This window comes from Camarhynchus parvulus, chromosome 7, assembly GCF_901933205.1.
Source record: "Camarhynchus parvulus chromosome 7, STF_HiC, whole genome shotgun sequence".
Lineage (NCBI taxonomy): Eukaryota > Metazoa > Chordata > Aves > Passeriformes > Thraupidae > Camarhynchus > Camarhynchus parvulus.
The window spans coordinates 23,476,447-23,493,352 of record NC_044577.1 but is presented as its reverse complement, the minus strand read 5'-3'; the positions used below and the strand labels follow the sequence as shown (position 1 = coordinate 23,493,352).

At 44.8% G+C, this 16,906-nt stretch overlaps 1 protein-coding gene across 4 annotated transcripts in view; it reads left to right on the top strand.

Annotated features, from left to right (window-relative positions):
* The first annotated feature begins 7,627 nt into the window (after nt 1-7,627).
* The window catches only part of SMARCAL1 (SWI/SNF related, matrix associated, actin dependent regulator of chromatin, subfamily a like 1), a 35,364-nt gene continuing 26,085 nt past the window's right edge, over nt 7,628-16,906 (top strand). The window contains exons 1-5 of one of the 4 annotated variants that reach the window (XM_030952815.1): nt 7,628-7,675; nt 8,463-9,564; nt 10,257-10,307; nt 12,853-13,113; nt 14,281-14,331. In XM_030952815.1, coding sequence (XP_030808675.1) covers nt 8,553-9,564; nt 10,257-10,307; nt 12,853-13,113; nt 14,281-14,331 — 1,375 coding nt within the window. In that variant the 5' untranslated portion in view covers nt 7,628-7,675; nt 8,463-8,552. Of the gene's footprint in view, nt 7,762-7,798; nt 8,100-8,462; nt 9,565-10,256; nt 10,308-12,852; nt 13,114-14,280; nt 14,332-16,906 lie in introns of those variants that run through there. The other 3 variants (XM_030952812.1, XM_030952814.1, XM_030952813.1) reach the window with 3 other exon arrangements.

Here is a 16,906-nt window from a genome sequence, read left to right as displayed (position 1 = left end):
GTGTGCACCCTCGCATGACAAAGAGATCCAATCAGACAACTCTTGCACTTTCCTCCTTTCTGTGGTGCAATATGAATATCTGCTATATGGAGCAACTTCTGAATATGAAAGATGGAAAATGTCAAATAGACCATCAGAAATAACTGTCATTAAAACAGATGATCAGCGAGGGAAATGTATTGCCTCAATATATAATCTAGGATCAAAATGTGCATTTTATAGTAGACAGCTATGTTATAACCACATGATCTGTCACCTAAAACCTGGGTCTGATCCCTGGTACAGACAAAAGGAAGGATTCAGTGGACAGCCCTACTGAATGGGAGAAGTAGTTCCTTTATTCTTGTAAAATTAAGCTAATTCTCTTCATCTGTTATTGTTGTCATTCTTATGCTTTGTAATCCTTTTTACTGGACATAAATATTCCAAACAGCAGTAGTTTCTTGGGTCCCAGAAGCTGAGCTTAGACAAACTTTTGTGATTCTCAAACCAGGTCATGAGCAAACTTTCTGTGGATCCTTAATAAACCTTTCTCAGTGTTAGGTAAGAATTGGTATGTTACACAAAACATCAAATGAGAGCTTGTAGTTGAATTTTGACATGACAAACACTAAATTTGTTACTTGTCATACAATGTCTAACATTTATGTTTATTTATAGCCCCACTGAGAAAAGTACAACTTTGCTCTACTCACTTGTGAAGAATCCTGCATACCTGTGCCACCACAGGAATAAAGAAGTATTAATTGCATTACCAGTCCATCAAGCTATTCATGCCACTCCTTCTCTCTCACCACCCTGTATTAAGCCTTTTAAAGCCAAAAGTGGTGTAAATCTTTCTAGATGCCAGAGGACCATTTTGCTAAAACACTATCCATCTTAACAGCCTGTCAGATTTCTGAATGGGAATGACTTCTTTGGTGGGAACAGGCCTATAACTTACACTGCTTTCATTTCCTGAAGCACTGGAATTGTGCTGCTCCCTAATGTTATTTTATTAAGATGCGATTTGTCATCATGTTGCTGAAAACAAGATAAAATGCTGGCTAATTAAATTCCTTATTTAACTTGATGAGCATCTGCTTTCTGTAGTCACAATCTTTTAAACAGAACCTTTATGGCTGTTTCTCAGGATCTGGCTATTATGATTTTTGCTATGATCAGAAAAGGGAAATGCCCTCTCTAAACAAAGCACATGCATTCCCATTGCCTATGACCCTTGCTGTTTATAATAAGAGATGTATGGGCAGATTGCAGCAGTACCTTGCAAGCACACTGCCCTGACACTTCAAGAGCACTCCCTGTTGTGGAATAATTGCTATCCCATGGAGCCCAGTGGATATCACTGAGGCAAGCTGGTAGCAAAATACTGCAGCTGACAGCAAGTGTTTTCTAGATCAGGCTGCTACACAAAATATAATAAACAAATCACCTTGTGACCTCCACCTTCTTTAGCAGATGAGACTCCCAACACAAAGAAAAATCTTTATTGAAGAAGCAGGCTTAACAAGCTTAAGCACACACTTCAAGTTGAGCATGTGCTTAAGTGTGCTGTTTGTCAAGGCCAGATTCTGGCTTACTTTCCAAGAACTGCACTCACAGTTTTTAAAATGAGAGCAACCTTCCTGCATCATTGGTTGAGTGAAGACTGGGGTAGAAGAGAGTCCTCTGCTGAGTCCACATTCCTAATTCAAGCAGCAGTCTCACATTGCTCCCATCTAAGCCACAGTAGAGGATGGCAAACAATTGTATTTGAACCCACTGTAAGCTCAGGGCTTTTAGGAAAGTCTTGAGCATGCCACAGGTCTGGGTCCCTCTCTTGAAAGACCCCTTGGCATCAGACCTTGCATCTCACAGAACTCCAGAGGTGCTCTGCCGACTCCTTTTGGTCGGGAGTATGCTTTGAGATCCTTCAAGGAAAGATACTGCTCCTGTGAAAGAGCAAAGGACCATTAATGTTACATTGGTGTAATATCACACCAGTGACCTCTGATTCTACTGCTTAAAGGATATCTCCCTAACTCTGGGTCTCTTATGCATCAGGAGGAGAAAGAGCAGACAACTGTGGCTAGCTTTAACAAACAGAATCTCAATACTTGGCTTCATATAAATACAAGGCCATAGGATTAGCTGCTTGTTCTGAGCTTGAAAACCAGGCCAATAATTTAAACTCCAGAATAGAACTAGGAATGCGACTTTAGTTTGTTTAACCTCATTTCCTAAAGAAATAAGCTTATGCAGTTAAATTTTCTCTGTGTGCACGCAAGCCTTCCCTTCTAACTTTGGACCCTTCTGCCAGTTCAACTGTGTTTCACAAAGATAAAGTTCTGCTGAGCATCTGAACAAAGAATCCCAACCAGTGGTGTGCTCTGCTCCAGTCTTAAGCATAAGATACTGGAGAGTGGACATTGCCAGTGCCCTCACCCCAGCTGGATCACAGCTCATATTGTGTTAAATGCTGGTGACACAGAAGCTTTGGAAACACTGTTTGAATTTCAATATAGGATATGGGGCTTTTGTCTTTTAAATTTTTGTTCTGGGTGCCAATGAGCTGCCCCCCACACCTGGGCTGTCTCACACAAAGGATCCGGAGTAGAGTCAACTTTGCAGCAGCTCTGTGAGGCAGTGGCCTGGCAGCGAAGCGGGGGCCATGTGCTGTGCAGACCATTGCTCTGGACTGGAGCTATGGAGGGGAATCCAGCCAAGAAGGACAGAAGGCAGAAAAGAGACCCTGCAATCTGTTGGAGGGGTTGTACTATAAACAAGAGCAGGAAGGCTTCAGCATGCCAGGGAAGAACAAGCTGTGTAGATAAAAGAGGCTGCTTCAAAAGAATGGAAGGGGACTAATTTTTCTTGCACCGGGCAGCCAAAGAGAGAGAAAAAGAAGTGGTCTTCATTGAGCTGGCAGTCAGAGGAGGGGAGCAACCTTCTCGTGCTAGAAAAACTCACAGAAAAGCCTCTGCAGGTGCCCTTTCATCAGAGTTTCAAGGACAGCAGGATTCAGCAAACTCCAAATTTTGTCTTTGGTCCTACAAAGATGCTCAAGGAAAGGGCCTGAGCTGTCAAATGGGCCAAGAGGCCATGGTCCTTGATGTGCCTCAATGGCAGAGGGAAAGTCGAGGGTATTTACAGCTGTCTAAGAAAACAAACCCAAGGAATTACAGGGGATGCAGGGTCAGCACGTCCCCAAACCCAAGCACACCCTGGCCCTCCAAGCCCAGGGCTCGAGTTCCCCATTAGGCAGCTTTGACTTCCTGAGGATCCCATACCAGAGCAGAGGAAGTACAACCCCACAGCCTACAGAGGACAGGTCTTGTAAAGAGTATTCAGGTCAGACCCTAGCAGCCCAAAATAGAGGTTTCTCCATCTGGAACAAGCTCTGACAGTCCAGAGGCCTTCCTCTGACACTCCTGCACCACAACCTTCCCTTAATAGCTGACCTGTATGTCCCCAGTCCAACCACTTGACTGGTCTTAGCTGGGTACGAACTGATAACATGGGATTAATTTATTTTAGAAGGTGAAACTACAAGTTCTCCACAGCTAGTCAAAGACTGGTGCAATTGGGCATTGGTTGTGGTGTCTCTGAGCTCAGTGTGGGCTACCAAAATCCTCACAGAAGCTGGGATATCTCAGGATCCTTAGCCTGGGCTGATTTCCAATTCTCTGTTGGTTAGCTTTGCTACACACAGCAGCCCTGCATGCAATCCAGCCCCAGCAGAGAGTGCAGGCTGGCCACACATCCAGGAGGAAGGAAGTGAGCTCTGTTCATGTGGAGAACCACCAGGGTATGCTGGCAAAGTGGTGAAATGGGGCAAATATTTTCAATATGACAGTAGTAGGACCTCTAAAGAGCTGCCTAAGACCCCTCAAAGGATAATCCATGAGATTCCAGAATGGTTCTGGAGTTTTGGGAGACTCGTATTAGATGTTAGCTGCTGCTCATATAAGATGTACAATACAGGCAGTTCTGGCTCATTTGAAGCCAGCAGTCAGCCAGCCCAGCCCATGAGAGGAGGTTTAGAGCATGATCCAAATGAGACAAAGCTCCTGCTAAGAACAACACTGAGAACCCCATTTCCTTAATTTTTTTCACCAATGGGAGCATTTCTTTGGAAGGATGTGAACCATTCCCTGTGCAGCACAGCTGGGGTGTACCATCCCTCCCAGGATTTTCACTCTGCATCTCTGCCCCTGACCCAGTATGTGGAGGGTGAGTCCAAGCCACTGCTGGAAGCATGTTCTGACTGAAAGGACACCTGGAGTGCACCAGCAAACTGCTTGCAAGTGGCCTCTCATTTTGTAGGTCTGTTCTCTGCATGGCCGGGCTGTTCCCTGTGTCTCGCTGAACTTGTGCCATATGGAGCAAATGCTTCAACGTCTGTCTGTGTCTGCCTGACCGTGCAGCTCAAGGGCTCTCTGCAAACAGTTCTCTCCTCTCAGTATTTGCATGAGCTGGGGACAGTCCTTGGATGGGGCTTTTCTCACTCTTCCCAAGTTGTTGGTTTTTTTCCACCACAGGATCTCTCAAAGCATAAGGAGCCATCGCCAGGGACCTGGAACTGGATGGCTGCTGGCAGGGGGAAGGTGGCTGGGAACAGTTGCAGGGTTATGCTCTGCACCTTCCCTCTCTCTCTCATCCATATGTGACACTGGGATCTGGTTTAGCTTTGGGCAGTTAAAAGTGTGACAAGAAAGAGAGAAGAAAGGTCTCTCATCTGCTCTTTTCCCTCTCTGCTGTGCAGCCACTTGGAGTCTGCTGGCTTGCAGGGGAACAAAGGGCAAAGGCAGAAGATCTGGACAGAGACCATGGGGCTATGCATCCTTTCCTAGCAAACATGCTCTGAAGCAAGAGGACCTGAAACATGTGAAAAAGTTTGATTTTTTTGCTTGAGAGAAGCAAAACCCTGCAAAACCCTGGACCTGGACATGTCCTTAGCCTGTGGTTTTCTTGAAAAGTGGTGTGTTTGGCAGTGCCTGTGAGCATGTGGTGTGCTCACGTCTGCGTGTGATTCCCAGGTGAGGAACAGCACTCTCAGGCCTGTGGTGTGTTTTGAGTTGCACCTCACTCTTCCTGCCTGCCTTGTTTTTCTCGGGCTGACAAGCTCCTGACTAATGGCAGTCACTGCTGCTTAATCAGGAAGCAATTTAATGATAACCTTTTCTAATTAACTAGCAGAGAGAAGAATGAATAAACTGTGAAACAGCCAGCTGGCTGCAGTGTCCCAAGCCAAAGGGCCTGTCAGGTGAGAGAAAATGGTGTCTGGGGACAAGGATGGCAGCTCTGGGCCTGCCACTGGGCATTGTAGTAAAATTCTGAGATGGGAGGGGGTTATGGTGTTCCCCAGGGTCTTTTCTCTGCTTTCTCCCCAGTTACTGCTCTGGTCACCCACATGGGGAATGTGACTGTTCAGGAAAGGCATCTTGATGTGTATAATCAAACCCCATGTATAATTAAAACCCTGGGAGGCCCTTTTATTTTAATTTTTATTTTAACTGATACAAATATGAATAATCACCTTATTTTGAAGATGTTCACAAAATCATAAACCAGCCCAAGTTGGAAAGCACATTGAAAGACCATCTGATCTAACCCTTTGTGGGAAAGGGAGCCAAGATGAGGTTATCTATCACCCTGTCCAATTGGATCTTGAAAACCTTCTGTGATGGGGACCCCACTATGTCCCTGAGGAGGTTGTTTCAATGATTGATTGTTCTCAATGCAAAAAAATTCTTTCTCATTTCAAGATGAAACCTCTTCCAGTGTAATTTCTTGAACGGCGTAGGACCCAGTGTTGCTCCCTGAGGGACTGCACTTGTGACAGGCTGCCAGTGCCAGCCTGCATAAAACCCATTGATTGCTGCCTTCTGCTTTGGCCTGGGAGCCAATTCCCTCCCCATCTCACAGATTCCCCCCCTTCAGCCTCTCTGGTCAACTCATCCAGAGTCAAATATTGCGCTGAAGTCCAGGTTAACTACTTCCACTACTCTTCCCATATAGACAGAAAATGTCATTTGGCTGTAGAAGGTGTTTAGGTTAATCTGCCATGATTTCCCACTAATAAATCTGCACTGGCTTTCCCAATCACCTATTTAATTTGCTTTGTGATAGTTTCTTGGAAGACTGTACTACTTTCCAAGGGCCTGGAGTTATACTAATGGGCCCAGAGTTTCCTGTGTCCTCTTTGTAGAAAGCCCTGACATCTGTCTTCTTCCAGCCTCCAGGCACATCCCCTCATCTGTCTGGTCACTAGTAGTGTCCCCAGGGGTCAGTGTTGGGCCCAGTCCTGTTTCCTGGCAATCTGGATGAGAGGATTGAGTGTACCATTAGCAAATTTGTGGATGACATCAAGTTGGGTTGGACTGTCACTCTGCAGAGAAAGCTGGACAGGTTGGATGAATGGGCTGAGATTAGGGTATGACATTTAACATGACCGAGTGCCAGGTCCTGCACTTCACCCACAACCACTCCAGGCAGTGCTACAGGATGGGGGCAGAGTGGCTGAAAAGCTGCCCAGTGGAAGAGGACCTGGGGGTGCTGGCTGACAGCAGCGGAAGATGAGCCAGTGTGTGCCCAAGTGGCCAAGAAGGCCAATGGCACCTGGCCTGGATCAGCAATAGAGTGGCCAGCAGGGCCAGGGCAGTGATTGTCCCCCTGTACTCAGCACTGGTGAGGCCACATCTTGAGTGCTGTGACATTTCTGAGCCCCTCAGCTCAGGAAGGACATTGAGGTGCTGGAGTAAGCCCAGACAAGGGCAACAGAGCTGTGATGGGTCGGGAGCAGCTGAGGAGCAGCTGGGGGAGCTGGGGGTGTTTAGCCTGGAGAAAAGGAGGCTCAGGGGAGACCTTATCACTCTCTGAAAGCACCTGAAAGGAGATTGCAGCTAGTGGGGGTAGGGCTCTTCTCCCAGGCAGCCAGGGACAGGATGAGAGGACACAGCCTCAAGCTGCACCAGGGGAGGCTAAGGTGGGACATTATGAAGAATTTCTTCACAGAAAGGGTGATGAGACATTGGAACGAGCTGTCCAGGGAGGTGGTGGAGTCACCTGGAGGTGTTTAGGGAAAGACTGAATGTGGCACTCGGTGCCATGGTGTGGTTGACATGGTGCTGTTTGGTCATAGGTTGGACTCGATGATCTCAGAGGTCTTTTCCAACCTACCACCGATATTCAAAAACGACAAAGCAGTCTTGCACCAATGCCAGCTGCTGCTCCTAACCCCGGGGGCAGACTCCTTCCTCACTGCTGACAAGAGCCGTCACCCGATCTCACACATCAGCTCACTGCTGACTCCCCGCTCAGCCACCGTTCAGGAACAGCACACATTGGAGAGCCAGACCCACACACCAGGGGCAGCCAGCGAGGGGATCCGGCCCCCCGTACAGCGCTGGGAGCTGGCTGGGGCAAGGCTTCCGCCCGGGACCGGCAGCAGAGTCCCCGCAGGCCGTACGGGGCCTGAGCGGGGGCGGCCCCGGTGCCCCGGCTTCCTCCACGCAACTCCAACGCCCCCGAGATGGCGCCACGACCGGAAAACTTCATTTCCCAGCGCCCCGCTCGCCGCTCTTATCTCCCGGCATGCTGTGCACTCCCGGTCGCTCGGTGCCACCGGGCGGCAGCGCAGGGCCTGCTGGGAGCTGTAGTCCCTCGACGGCGCTCCGGGCCGCGCCCGCCGGCGGTGAGCGGACAGCGGAGCCTCCGCGGCGGGCGGGAAGAAAGCCTGACCTCCGGGGCCGCGGAGGTGGCGGGGGGCCCGAGGGACAGGTCGGGACCTCCGTGGAGTTGGACGGGAGCCTGCCCGGCTCCTGGGAGAGGAGGGGGCAGAGGGTGAACCCGACCCCCCGCAGGAAGCTGAGGAGCGGAGGGGCGGGCATCCCGCAGGAGACGGGCGGCGAGCGCATGGAGCGGGGCGGGCTGCTGGGAGAAGTAACGGGAGGCAGCTCCTCGCTGCTGTTTGAAGGTCCGTGACCTGCGAATGGAGCTTTCTCAGGAGGAGTTGGCTCTGTCCTGTGGGGTTCAGCATGTATCTGCCACGCTGTGTGAGATAACCAGGAACTGAAGGTGAACAGGGAAGATGGGCATCGTCCCATCTTTGCTAAAAGGTACCCGAAGTAAGACACACTGACACCAAAGGGATGTAATCCTTTGCCTCCATGTGCCTTCGCAGGGCTGGCTTTGCAGTGCAGGGTGTCCCCGTGCTTTGCTGTTTTATTAGTTCTGCTGGGAATTGCAGAGAAGAGAACTCGAATAGGAGTTTTCTCCTTTTTCCATATGTTTTATCTATGCAGGACTGGCATGCAAGGCCTCATCAGTGTCTGTCACCTGATAAAGGCTCAGCATTGATGTGACAGCTTTACTGTACTACTAGATTCGTGTAGGATCAGTTACAGTAATATTCATTCACTAATAACACTAAGTTATCAATACAATAATAATCTGTTTTTGTTTTTTTTTTTTCCCTGCAGACTAGCCTCTCTTCCTCTAAAAAAGCAGTTGCCTCTGTGATTAATTCCCAATGTAGTTTTGGTAGAGATTTGTTGTTGGAATTGTTGAAGATGTCATCAGGCCTTACAGAGGAGCAGAAGAGGAGGATTGAGGAGAACCGGCGGCTGGCTTTGGCCAGGAGAGCAGAGCGGCTGGCAGCCCAGGGCGCTGGGCACATGGGCATCGCTGCATCTCCGCACACGGGGCACAGGCTGGGCAAGCCGGGAAGCTCCAAGGAGGAAAACAATCATGTCGGGTTCACCAGCCAGCCCCCACACAATCCAAACGTGCCTGTGGAGCAGAGGAGCTGTCTCCAGAAAAGCTATAACCATTACACAGCAAAGCAACAGATGGCTGGCTCACACAGAGAGCAGCAAAAGAGTTGTTCAGAGGACTTGGAGCAAACAAGTGGCCTAAAGCAGTTCCCTGCCATGTTCCCAAATTCTCTGAGTTATTCCCATAAACATTTCTTGGATGCTGCTAGTCAGGAAGATGGACAACACACTTCAGTTGATCATGGAACATTCCAGCAGCCCAAATGCAACCCAGCGTTCAAAAACCCCACAGGACCAGCTCATCCAAGATTCACTGATAATGGGCACCCTGATGGTAGTAAAGATCTACAAACTCAGGACAAATCTGCCATTAAATATGTTTCACCACCAAGTAGTGCCCCCCTGAGCGATTTAGAAATGCTGGAAAGCATAAACACAGTGGCAGAAAGAACAGGGGGAGGTTTTGTCCCTGATGGTAGTAAAGATTTACAAACTCAGGACAAATCTGCCATTAAATATGTTTCACCACCAAGTAGTGCCCCCCTGAGTGATTTGGAAATGCTGGAAAGCATAAACACAGTGACAGAAAGAACAGGGGGAGGTTTTGTCTCTCCGGCCAGTGGTGGGATGCAGAAGCTGACCACCTCTGCTGATGTGGGCTCTGCCTTTGAAGCTGCCTCTCACAAGAAAGCAAATAATGTTATAAAAGGAAAATGTGTGAAATATGGGGAAGACCGATTCCAGGTTGAAATAGGGTACAATGCTGAACTTATTGCTGCGTTTAAGAAGGTACCAAGCAAAGCCTATGGTAAGAATTGTTTGCTGTTATCTCTGTTTTAAATTGGGTTGAAGTTTTGGCATCTGCTGCTATTGTAGTTGCTACTTGCTCTTACAATGTACCTATTGCTGGGGTGGAATATGTGGCATTAATGGAGGATTAAAGAAGTAAATACTGATTAAATTGGATAGACATTCTGGACATAAATAGCTTGAGCTTGGATTTAGAAAAGAAGTCTGAAGCCTTGCTTTATGAGCAGTGCTCTGAGAAGTTTAGTGGCTGCAGCTGGTCAGTTTGTTGGAAGTGAAGGAAGCAAAGTTATTCATAAACTGGGATGTGAAAATGGGTCACATCAGCTGTAGTTCAGAGTTATGAGCCGATTCTGTTTCCTGGGTTACAGACAGCATTGGAATCTCTCCCTTTTGTCTTTCTTCTAATATTTTATCATTACCTTTATTTGTTTTATTCTATTTTTGTTTTCCCTCAGGTGTTGCTGATCCCTGTGAATGGCTGCTGCATTCTTGTCTTAGTATTCATATTCCTCATGTTTTTTTCTGGTGTCATGTAGCTGTAAACATGGGCATAAGTGTTTTTCAGATGTGTGGCAAAAAATTTGCATGAGTAGATTGAGTACTTTTACCTCTCATAAACATTTCACGCCACCAGTTTTTTTCTGCCCCAAATGATTCATATTCTGCCCTATTACTCTTGCCCTACTTTAGATCCTGCTATGAAAAAATGGAATTTCAGCATGGAAGATTACAGCAGTGTCTGTAAGTAAATGTTGAATGATAAAAACACCCCCTCCTTCCTCTGCTTTCCATTGTTATTGTTTAGCTTTGTTAGTGTCTTGAGTAATAACATAGTGCTACTTAAAGATAATGCCCATCTTTTAGGCAACAAGCTCATAACATTTTTCTGATACTTTGTAGTTGATTAGAAATAATTTAATTTTTCATGTAATCTAAATACCAAGCACAGGTTGCCCTTTCTCTACCATTGCATTTTTCAGCAAGCAACAAGATCATAGGAAAATTATCTGCTGTGCTGGTACTTGTTTTGAATTTGTTTTGAAAACTGAGTGTGTTCCAGTGGCTAATGCTTAATTTCTGGGTCCATTCATGTATTTTCTTTTAAAATAGCTCTTCTATAAACACATTTATTGTTCATTTTGTCTGTCAGAAAAGGATAAAGGGTAGTTCTCCAGAGTTTTGAGTGAGACTTAAAATGAATTTGCCCTTTTTTTGGTATAACAAGGGTGGGTTCATCTTTTTTTTCCTCTCCTGTCATCTTATTCTGGAAAGATTGAGAGATTATAGAGGCAAACACTTCAGGTAGGCTCTTCAGAAGCACACTGTACTGGAGTGATAAATCACTATTGATTTCAGTGGGAACAGAATTAGGCCTGTGTTGAGCACTTTAAAAAACCACAGTTGAGTGCTGGTATTTTAGCTTCCCATGTGGGTTGCCACACATTTATAATTTAAATGCTGTTGGCTTGCTTGAAGTGTATCAAGTACAGATGAGAGCAGAGTCTCTGTACCAAGGAGCCTGCAAATGAAGAGAATGGTTTTTAGAAACCAAGCATTTTTCTTTAAAGCTATAAAATACCTGAGTACTCTGTGGAAAGTTCCTGCTTACAAGTGAAGACAGTATGTGACCAACATTGGCCTGTGAAATTGGGGAAAATAGCCTGAGAAAAGGGAACTAACATAAAAGGGCCTTGAAAATGTAAAACTGAAAGTGTGAACCAATTATTTTTAAAGGTCCCACTTGTAATTTAATTTTTCTGAATAATGTGATCCTGTATCACTTTTTTTTTCCTTTGTACTATAAATTAAACTTGCAGTCAAGCCTAGAAACAAATGTTGAAATAAAGGAGTAAAATAGGCTTTTTTCCTCCCTAATTTCTTTCAGTTTTACTTGTAGAGGTGACCTCTAACTATGCAATGCTAAATCAGTAGAATCTAAAATCTTTTGTATGGTGCATTAGGAGGAGAAGTTGTAAATTGGTGTTTTTCCATGCCTGTAATTTAAAAATTATTTTCAGTGGGTACTTTTAAACTTTTTATTTGGAGTAGAAATCTCAAATGCTTGGATTTATTCAGGAAGCCACTTATTTTAAAATAAGGTTGGATGATACCCAAATGGTTTATTTATTAATTGATTAGGAAGAAATTGTCTGAATTTTTTTTCTCCATTTTCACATCTTGACCACTGAATTTAAAGTTTGTACTTTTTTGCTGTGTATCAGTTTTCTGGAGTAGTTAAAAAGAAGCAGAGAGGAACATCATGTGCAGCTCAGTGCTCAAAGGACTGGATTCACCTGGGTTTATTCTAAACATCTCCCAGAGGGGAAGTTGCCTTCCACAAGTACTTGGAGGTGGAGTGTGCTTAATGGTCCCCTGCTTTTGAGTGTAATGGACTCTGGAAATGTTCATGACTCTTTGTGTTACTGTAGTATCTGTGAGGTGGAGGCTTGGGCACAAACTTCACTGCTTCGGTAAAAAGTACAAGAAATAGTATTTCTTAACCATCAGAGTTCAGTTATAATAATAAAAGCAACACATGGGTATGGATTGGCAGAGAAACACAGGGGTTAGTGGCATGTTTATTTCTGTGGATAGCTGTGTTCTCAGGCTAGCATCTGTAAAATGCTGTGTCCCTCCACTCTCCGTGCCCTGGCATTGTGTCAGAAGTGATTGCTGGTGATGGGTAAGACAGGAGTGCAGATGGCTGGGTGGAAGTGCAAGTCTAACTGTAAGACACAGAATAAAGGGTAATGAACTTAAATTGTAACAAAAGAGATTTAGGAATTTGGACTAGATTCCTTCCTACAGCATTCCTCCTAGATGGATTGTCTATCAGATATTGACATGAGGCAGGAGGCAGATATTTTTAAATTTTCCTCCTTTGTTGTTTACAGAAGCACCTTCCCATCTTTTCAGACACATGCTATTGATCACCATGCCCCTGTGCCTGTGATTTTCTGAGTTAAAGCACTGTAAGGCTGGGTGCAATTTACTGCTAAATGTGCTTCTGCAGATTGCTCGCCCTGGCCTAGGGAGCCACATTTTAGAATTGCTGACAGAGAGGGAGCTTAGTGCAATCACAGTGCTGGACAGGCCCTTGTTCATTTACTATCACATGTTCCCTTTGCCCCTGCTGTATTCTCTGTGGAAAATCCCACCAGCCTCCTCCTCCAGGCCATTGCTTTCTCTATTCTTTATCCCTGTGAATGAAAGCAGGGAATCATTCCTTTTAAACTTGTGTGGGTTCTTTGTTATTAATTCTTTTCTATATCTCTATTCTCCCTAGTGGAAGCAGCAAATCAACTTTCATCAGTAATTCTGGCACCACTGGAAGGAGAAAATGTGGTTGGCTTGGCATCAGGCTCTCATTTTGTTGGCAGTAGGGTTGATGTGAAATCCCTCTTGAAGATGTGTAAGAACTGGCAGAAGCCCTCAGCCCTGGTCAAAGGGAAGTGTGTGCTCATCTCTCGCCTGCGATTTGAGGTCGATATTGGGTATTCCGCAGAAGTGATTGCAGTGTTCAAAAAGATGGATTCCAGAAATTATGGTGAGTCTCCTGCTGTGTCTGCTTTGTAATAATGTCTGTGTTGGGGCTGCTCTTGCTTCACAGATAAGAGGTTGTGAGAGTTCATCCCTCTGAAAGAGCACAAGAGATGTGCTTTGGTGAAGATTTTAAAAGATCTTGTAGTTCTAGTTTAGTGTTGTATCCATGTCCAGCACTTTATCCCATGGCAGAACATGTCCTCAGCCTCTTAGCTGAGGTGATAGTTCAGATCTCAGCATGATTACATTGACATTTACTGTAAATACTGGTAATGAGGTGGGTTGTGCTGATAATTTACCAGCAGTATGGAGACCTTGCAAAGTTCTTGTCTTTATTAACAAATGCAACTGGATGTTCTCTTGCTTCTGCTTTACTGTGGTGTATAGTGGCTGCAACTGCCTGAGCAGATTTAGTTTACCAGGAGTTTTACCAATGTTTTCAAGGCAAGTGTAACTGTAGAACACTTTTTATGTTGGCATTCAGATTTCTGTGGTAAATATAATTTTTTTTTCCACTTGTAATTTGGGAAATGAGACACAGTGATGACATGACATGCACAGTGACAGCATGGAGAAGAAATTTTGGAGCTCTAGTTCTTTGGGCAGGGCTCCACCTCCTCATTGTGCCTTCACCTGACTCTGAATTCAGTCTTCTTTCCCTGGATGTTGCACAGAGATGCTACCCAGGGATAAGCCTGCCAGATAGGTCTGGCATTGGTGTTCCATTTTGGATATTGATGAGTTTCCTCCTGTACCCTCCTGAGCACTTTGACTCTAGGGTGCAAAGGCACAACTGAAAGTGATTGTTTTACTGACTGAAGTCAGAGTTTGTTCGTTCACAAGCAGAAACTTTGCACACATTCTTCATCCCTTCTTGCAGTGAAGGATAAGTGATTGCCAAAATCCTTGAGCAGATGGGTTCATTAGGAGAGCTGATCTTGGCTTGCTCTGGTGAAACCACCATTTCTAGATGTGTGGTCATACTTTTAAATCCTCTCCAAACTAACTGCTTAACATGACAGCAGAGGAGAATTTATTTTGATCAAGGTAATAGTTGTTCTAAAGCAGTTTTGAAATGCAGAGGATATAGGCAGATAGACATGTTCTTATGGACAGAGAATTCAATCTTTTTTTAAGAGACTTACGGCAGTGTTTGTTGTAACTATTGCAGATATGAATACCAGAAAGTGGAACTTCCTGCTGGAGGATTACCCCAAACTAAGTGAGTAGCTGTGTTTCTCCAGTGAAGGAGAACTTCCTGTGCATCAGTTTCTGTCTATTGCCTTTTGCCTTTATGTATCTGTATAATCCTGCTGAATCTGTGACTTGCCAAACTGAAATGTAGAACTGTGTTTTGGTATTTTTTTTCCTAATAGATGCAACTTTGCAGAATCATCCAATCTCTGCAGCATGCTTCTAGCACATCTGCTTCTCAGGTTTTTATGTTTAATTGAGGTTATAGAGTGCTTTGAGATGAATAGCATTACACAAGTCCTATAGATTGTAACTATTATTTATCATCCCAGTCAGCATGCTGTGTTTCCTTCAGTGCTCATGTGAGGGTTTGTGGCTGTGAAATTTGGTTGGGGTAAGTTTCAGAAGAATAATAAGCCAGGTGCTCTCTGCACATCCTTAGCAAGTGTGAGTGTTTCAGAGGTGGAATGCTGTTTCTCAGAGTACTTGTTCTCCAGCATGGGCTCCTGCTTCCATGGGATACCAGAGTGTGTTTAATAATTAAGTGCCTGCTTCTATGATACATGCCTTAATAACATTAGTAATGGTTGTAGGGCTGAAAGCCATGTGGTGGGGCTGTGTAGGAAGGCCAGGTCTTGAAAACAAGTGAGTGTGTCTTGGAGGAGACTGTTATGAAACAGCAGGTTGGGATGTTGACATTCCTGATTTTGGTGAGCACTGATGATTGCTCACAATTTTGTCAAAAGGCCTTTTGTACATGCAAAGGGCCTGATCCTGTAGCATGTGCCAGGCAGTGTGAGCAGACACATCACCTCCTAGTCTGTCATAGGATCAGTCATGCTGGCTGGGAGTTGTACACATTACATGAGGTATTCAGAATCCCACAGATTTGAGGAAAGGAAAATAATTCCATGGATCTTGCAGAATGTAATTTGTGAGGGCATTTGAGGATTCCAGCACGTGCCTTTTAGAGGAGCAGCATTTGCTTTGTTGCCTGTTCATTTGCCTACATCAAAATTAAAAAAAGAGAGTTTAGGCTGGATGCCATTTCCAGCAGAGAGATCTGTTAGCTGGGAACTGTTTGTAGAGGTTAATGTCTCTTTGCCTAGTTGCTCAGTCATCTTTATATAAAGGTCACTTCACTAAAAACTGTCTGTTGGATGAATCATGCTGGTGGCAGATACATCTTAATCACTCTCCCAGCTCATGTACAGAACAATAGCAACAGAATTATCAGTGAGCAAATTGTAGCAATTATGCTAACACACAGCTCGGTTTGTGAGTGTAATAACAAGCTTGTGCTGTTCTTTGGATGGAGAGAGTTCCTGCTATTGAAGAAGTATAAATTAAACCAGAGAGTTTTAAAAGTTTGGTCATTGCCCAACCACAAATGGAAATCTTTTCATATGTATATTTCTTGGAATTGCTTTCCCCCTTTATATGGCAGGGGTCCATCCTGCTGTTTTCCTCTTGGAGATGACTGAAACAAAAATACCTAATTGAATTCTGGTGCATTTACTGCTGGTATAGTGAGTTCTTATTTTAGTTGTTTTTCCAAGCAGGTTTTTTTTTTTTTTTTGGTCTTCTGGACTTCATATACAAACCAAGTACCAAAGAAAAAAAAAAGAAGTTGCTTCCTGCAATAAAAATTTGTGCACCTGCATTTGTGTTTCTAGTGTAGAAGTGTCTTTGATTTCATAGTCACTGGACAAAATTTATTTAAAAAATTCTCCTGTTTACAGCTCACTGCGTATTTAAAACTGGTGTTAATTTGCTTAGAAATTAACTGTTGGATTAAAAAGAAACACTCTTATTTTTGGGGGGATGGGATAGAGAGGCTGCTGGAAGTGACTAAAATAAGGTCATCCAAGAGGACAATTGGCTAGATGCTCTAATTGTTATGATGTGTGGGATGAAAAGATGAAGGCTCTGAGGTCTTGGCATAATGGATGCTGGGGATCCCTTTAGTCAAACTGGGAAAATAAAGCTGTGAGGCTTCATGGGTGAGGGAGCACTAGTACTGAGGAACTGAAGTGGCTGCCTGTGAGCTGCTTCTGTCCAGGAGAAGATTAGTGGCCACCAGCTGAGCAGGGAGGGGCTGTAGGTCCTGAAGGATGGCTGCTGGAGTGCTGCTGCTGGTGTACAAGAGCTGTTTCTCTGAGTCTTGAGGTGCTTCCTGTTTTCTTACCCAATGTGCTAAAGTGGAGGCAGAATGCAACTGTGTGAATTCAGGGAACGGGAGGAGAAGAGAGTTTTCAAAATGGAAGATTAATTATATTCTTCAGGTAACTGTCTTGGGTCACTTCTGGTGGTTTTGGCATGGTGGGCACCTCAGAGGTACAGAATCCCAAGGTCAAGATAAAGATGCCCCTGCTTTTTAGGCTTCAGGAGCTCTTTTGTTCAAATCTGTACTTCATTTCTGAGTAAAGTGTGCCCTAAGCTGCCCTCAGCATGAATAATCCAGCTTCAGCTGTATTAGTAGCAATCGTCTCTGAATGATGGCATCAGAGTTGCAGTTTTTTATAATCAAGTCTAAATAAGAGAGGAGGAGATGTGATTCATCATGGGGTTCTGAAATAGACTTTAGGGAAGAGGCCAGGCTA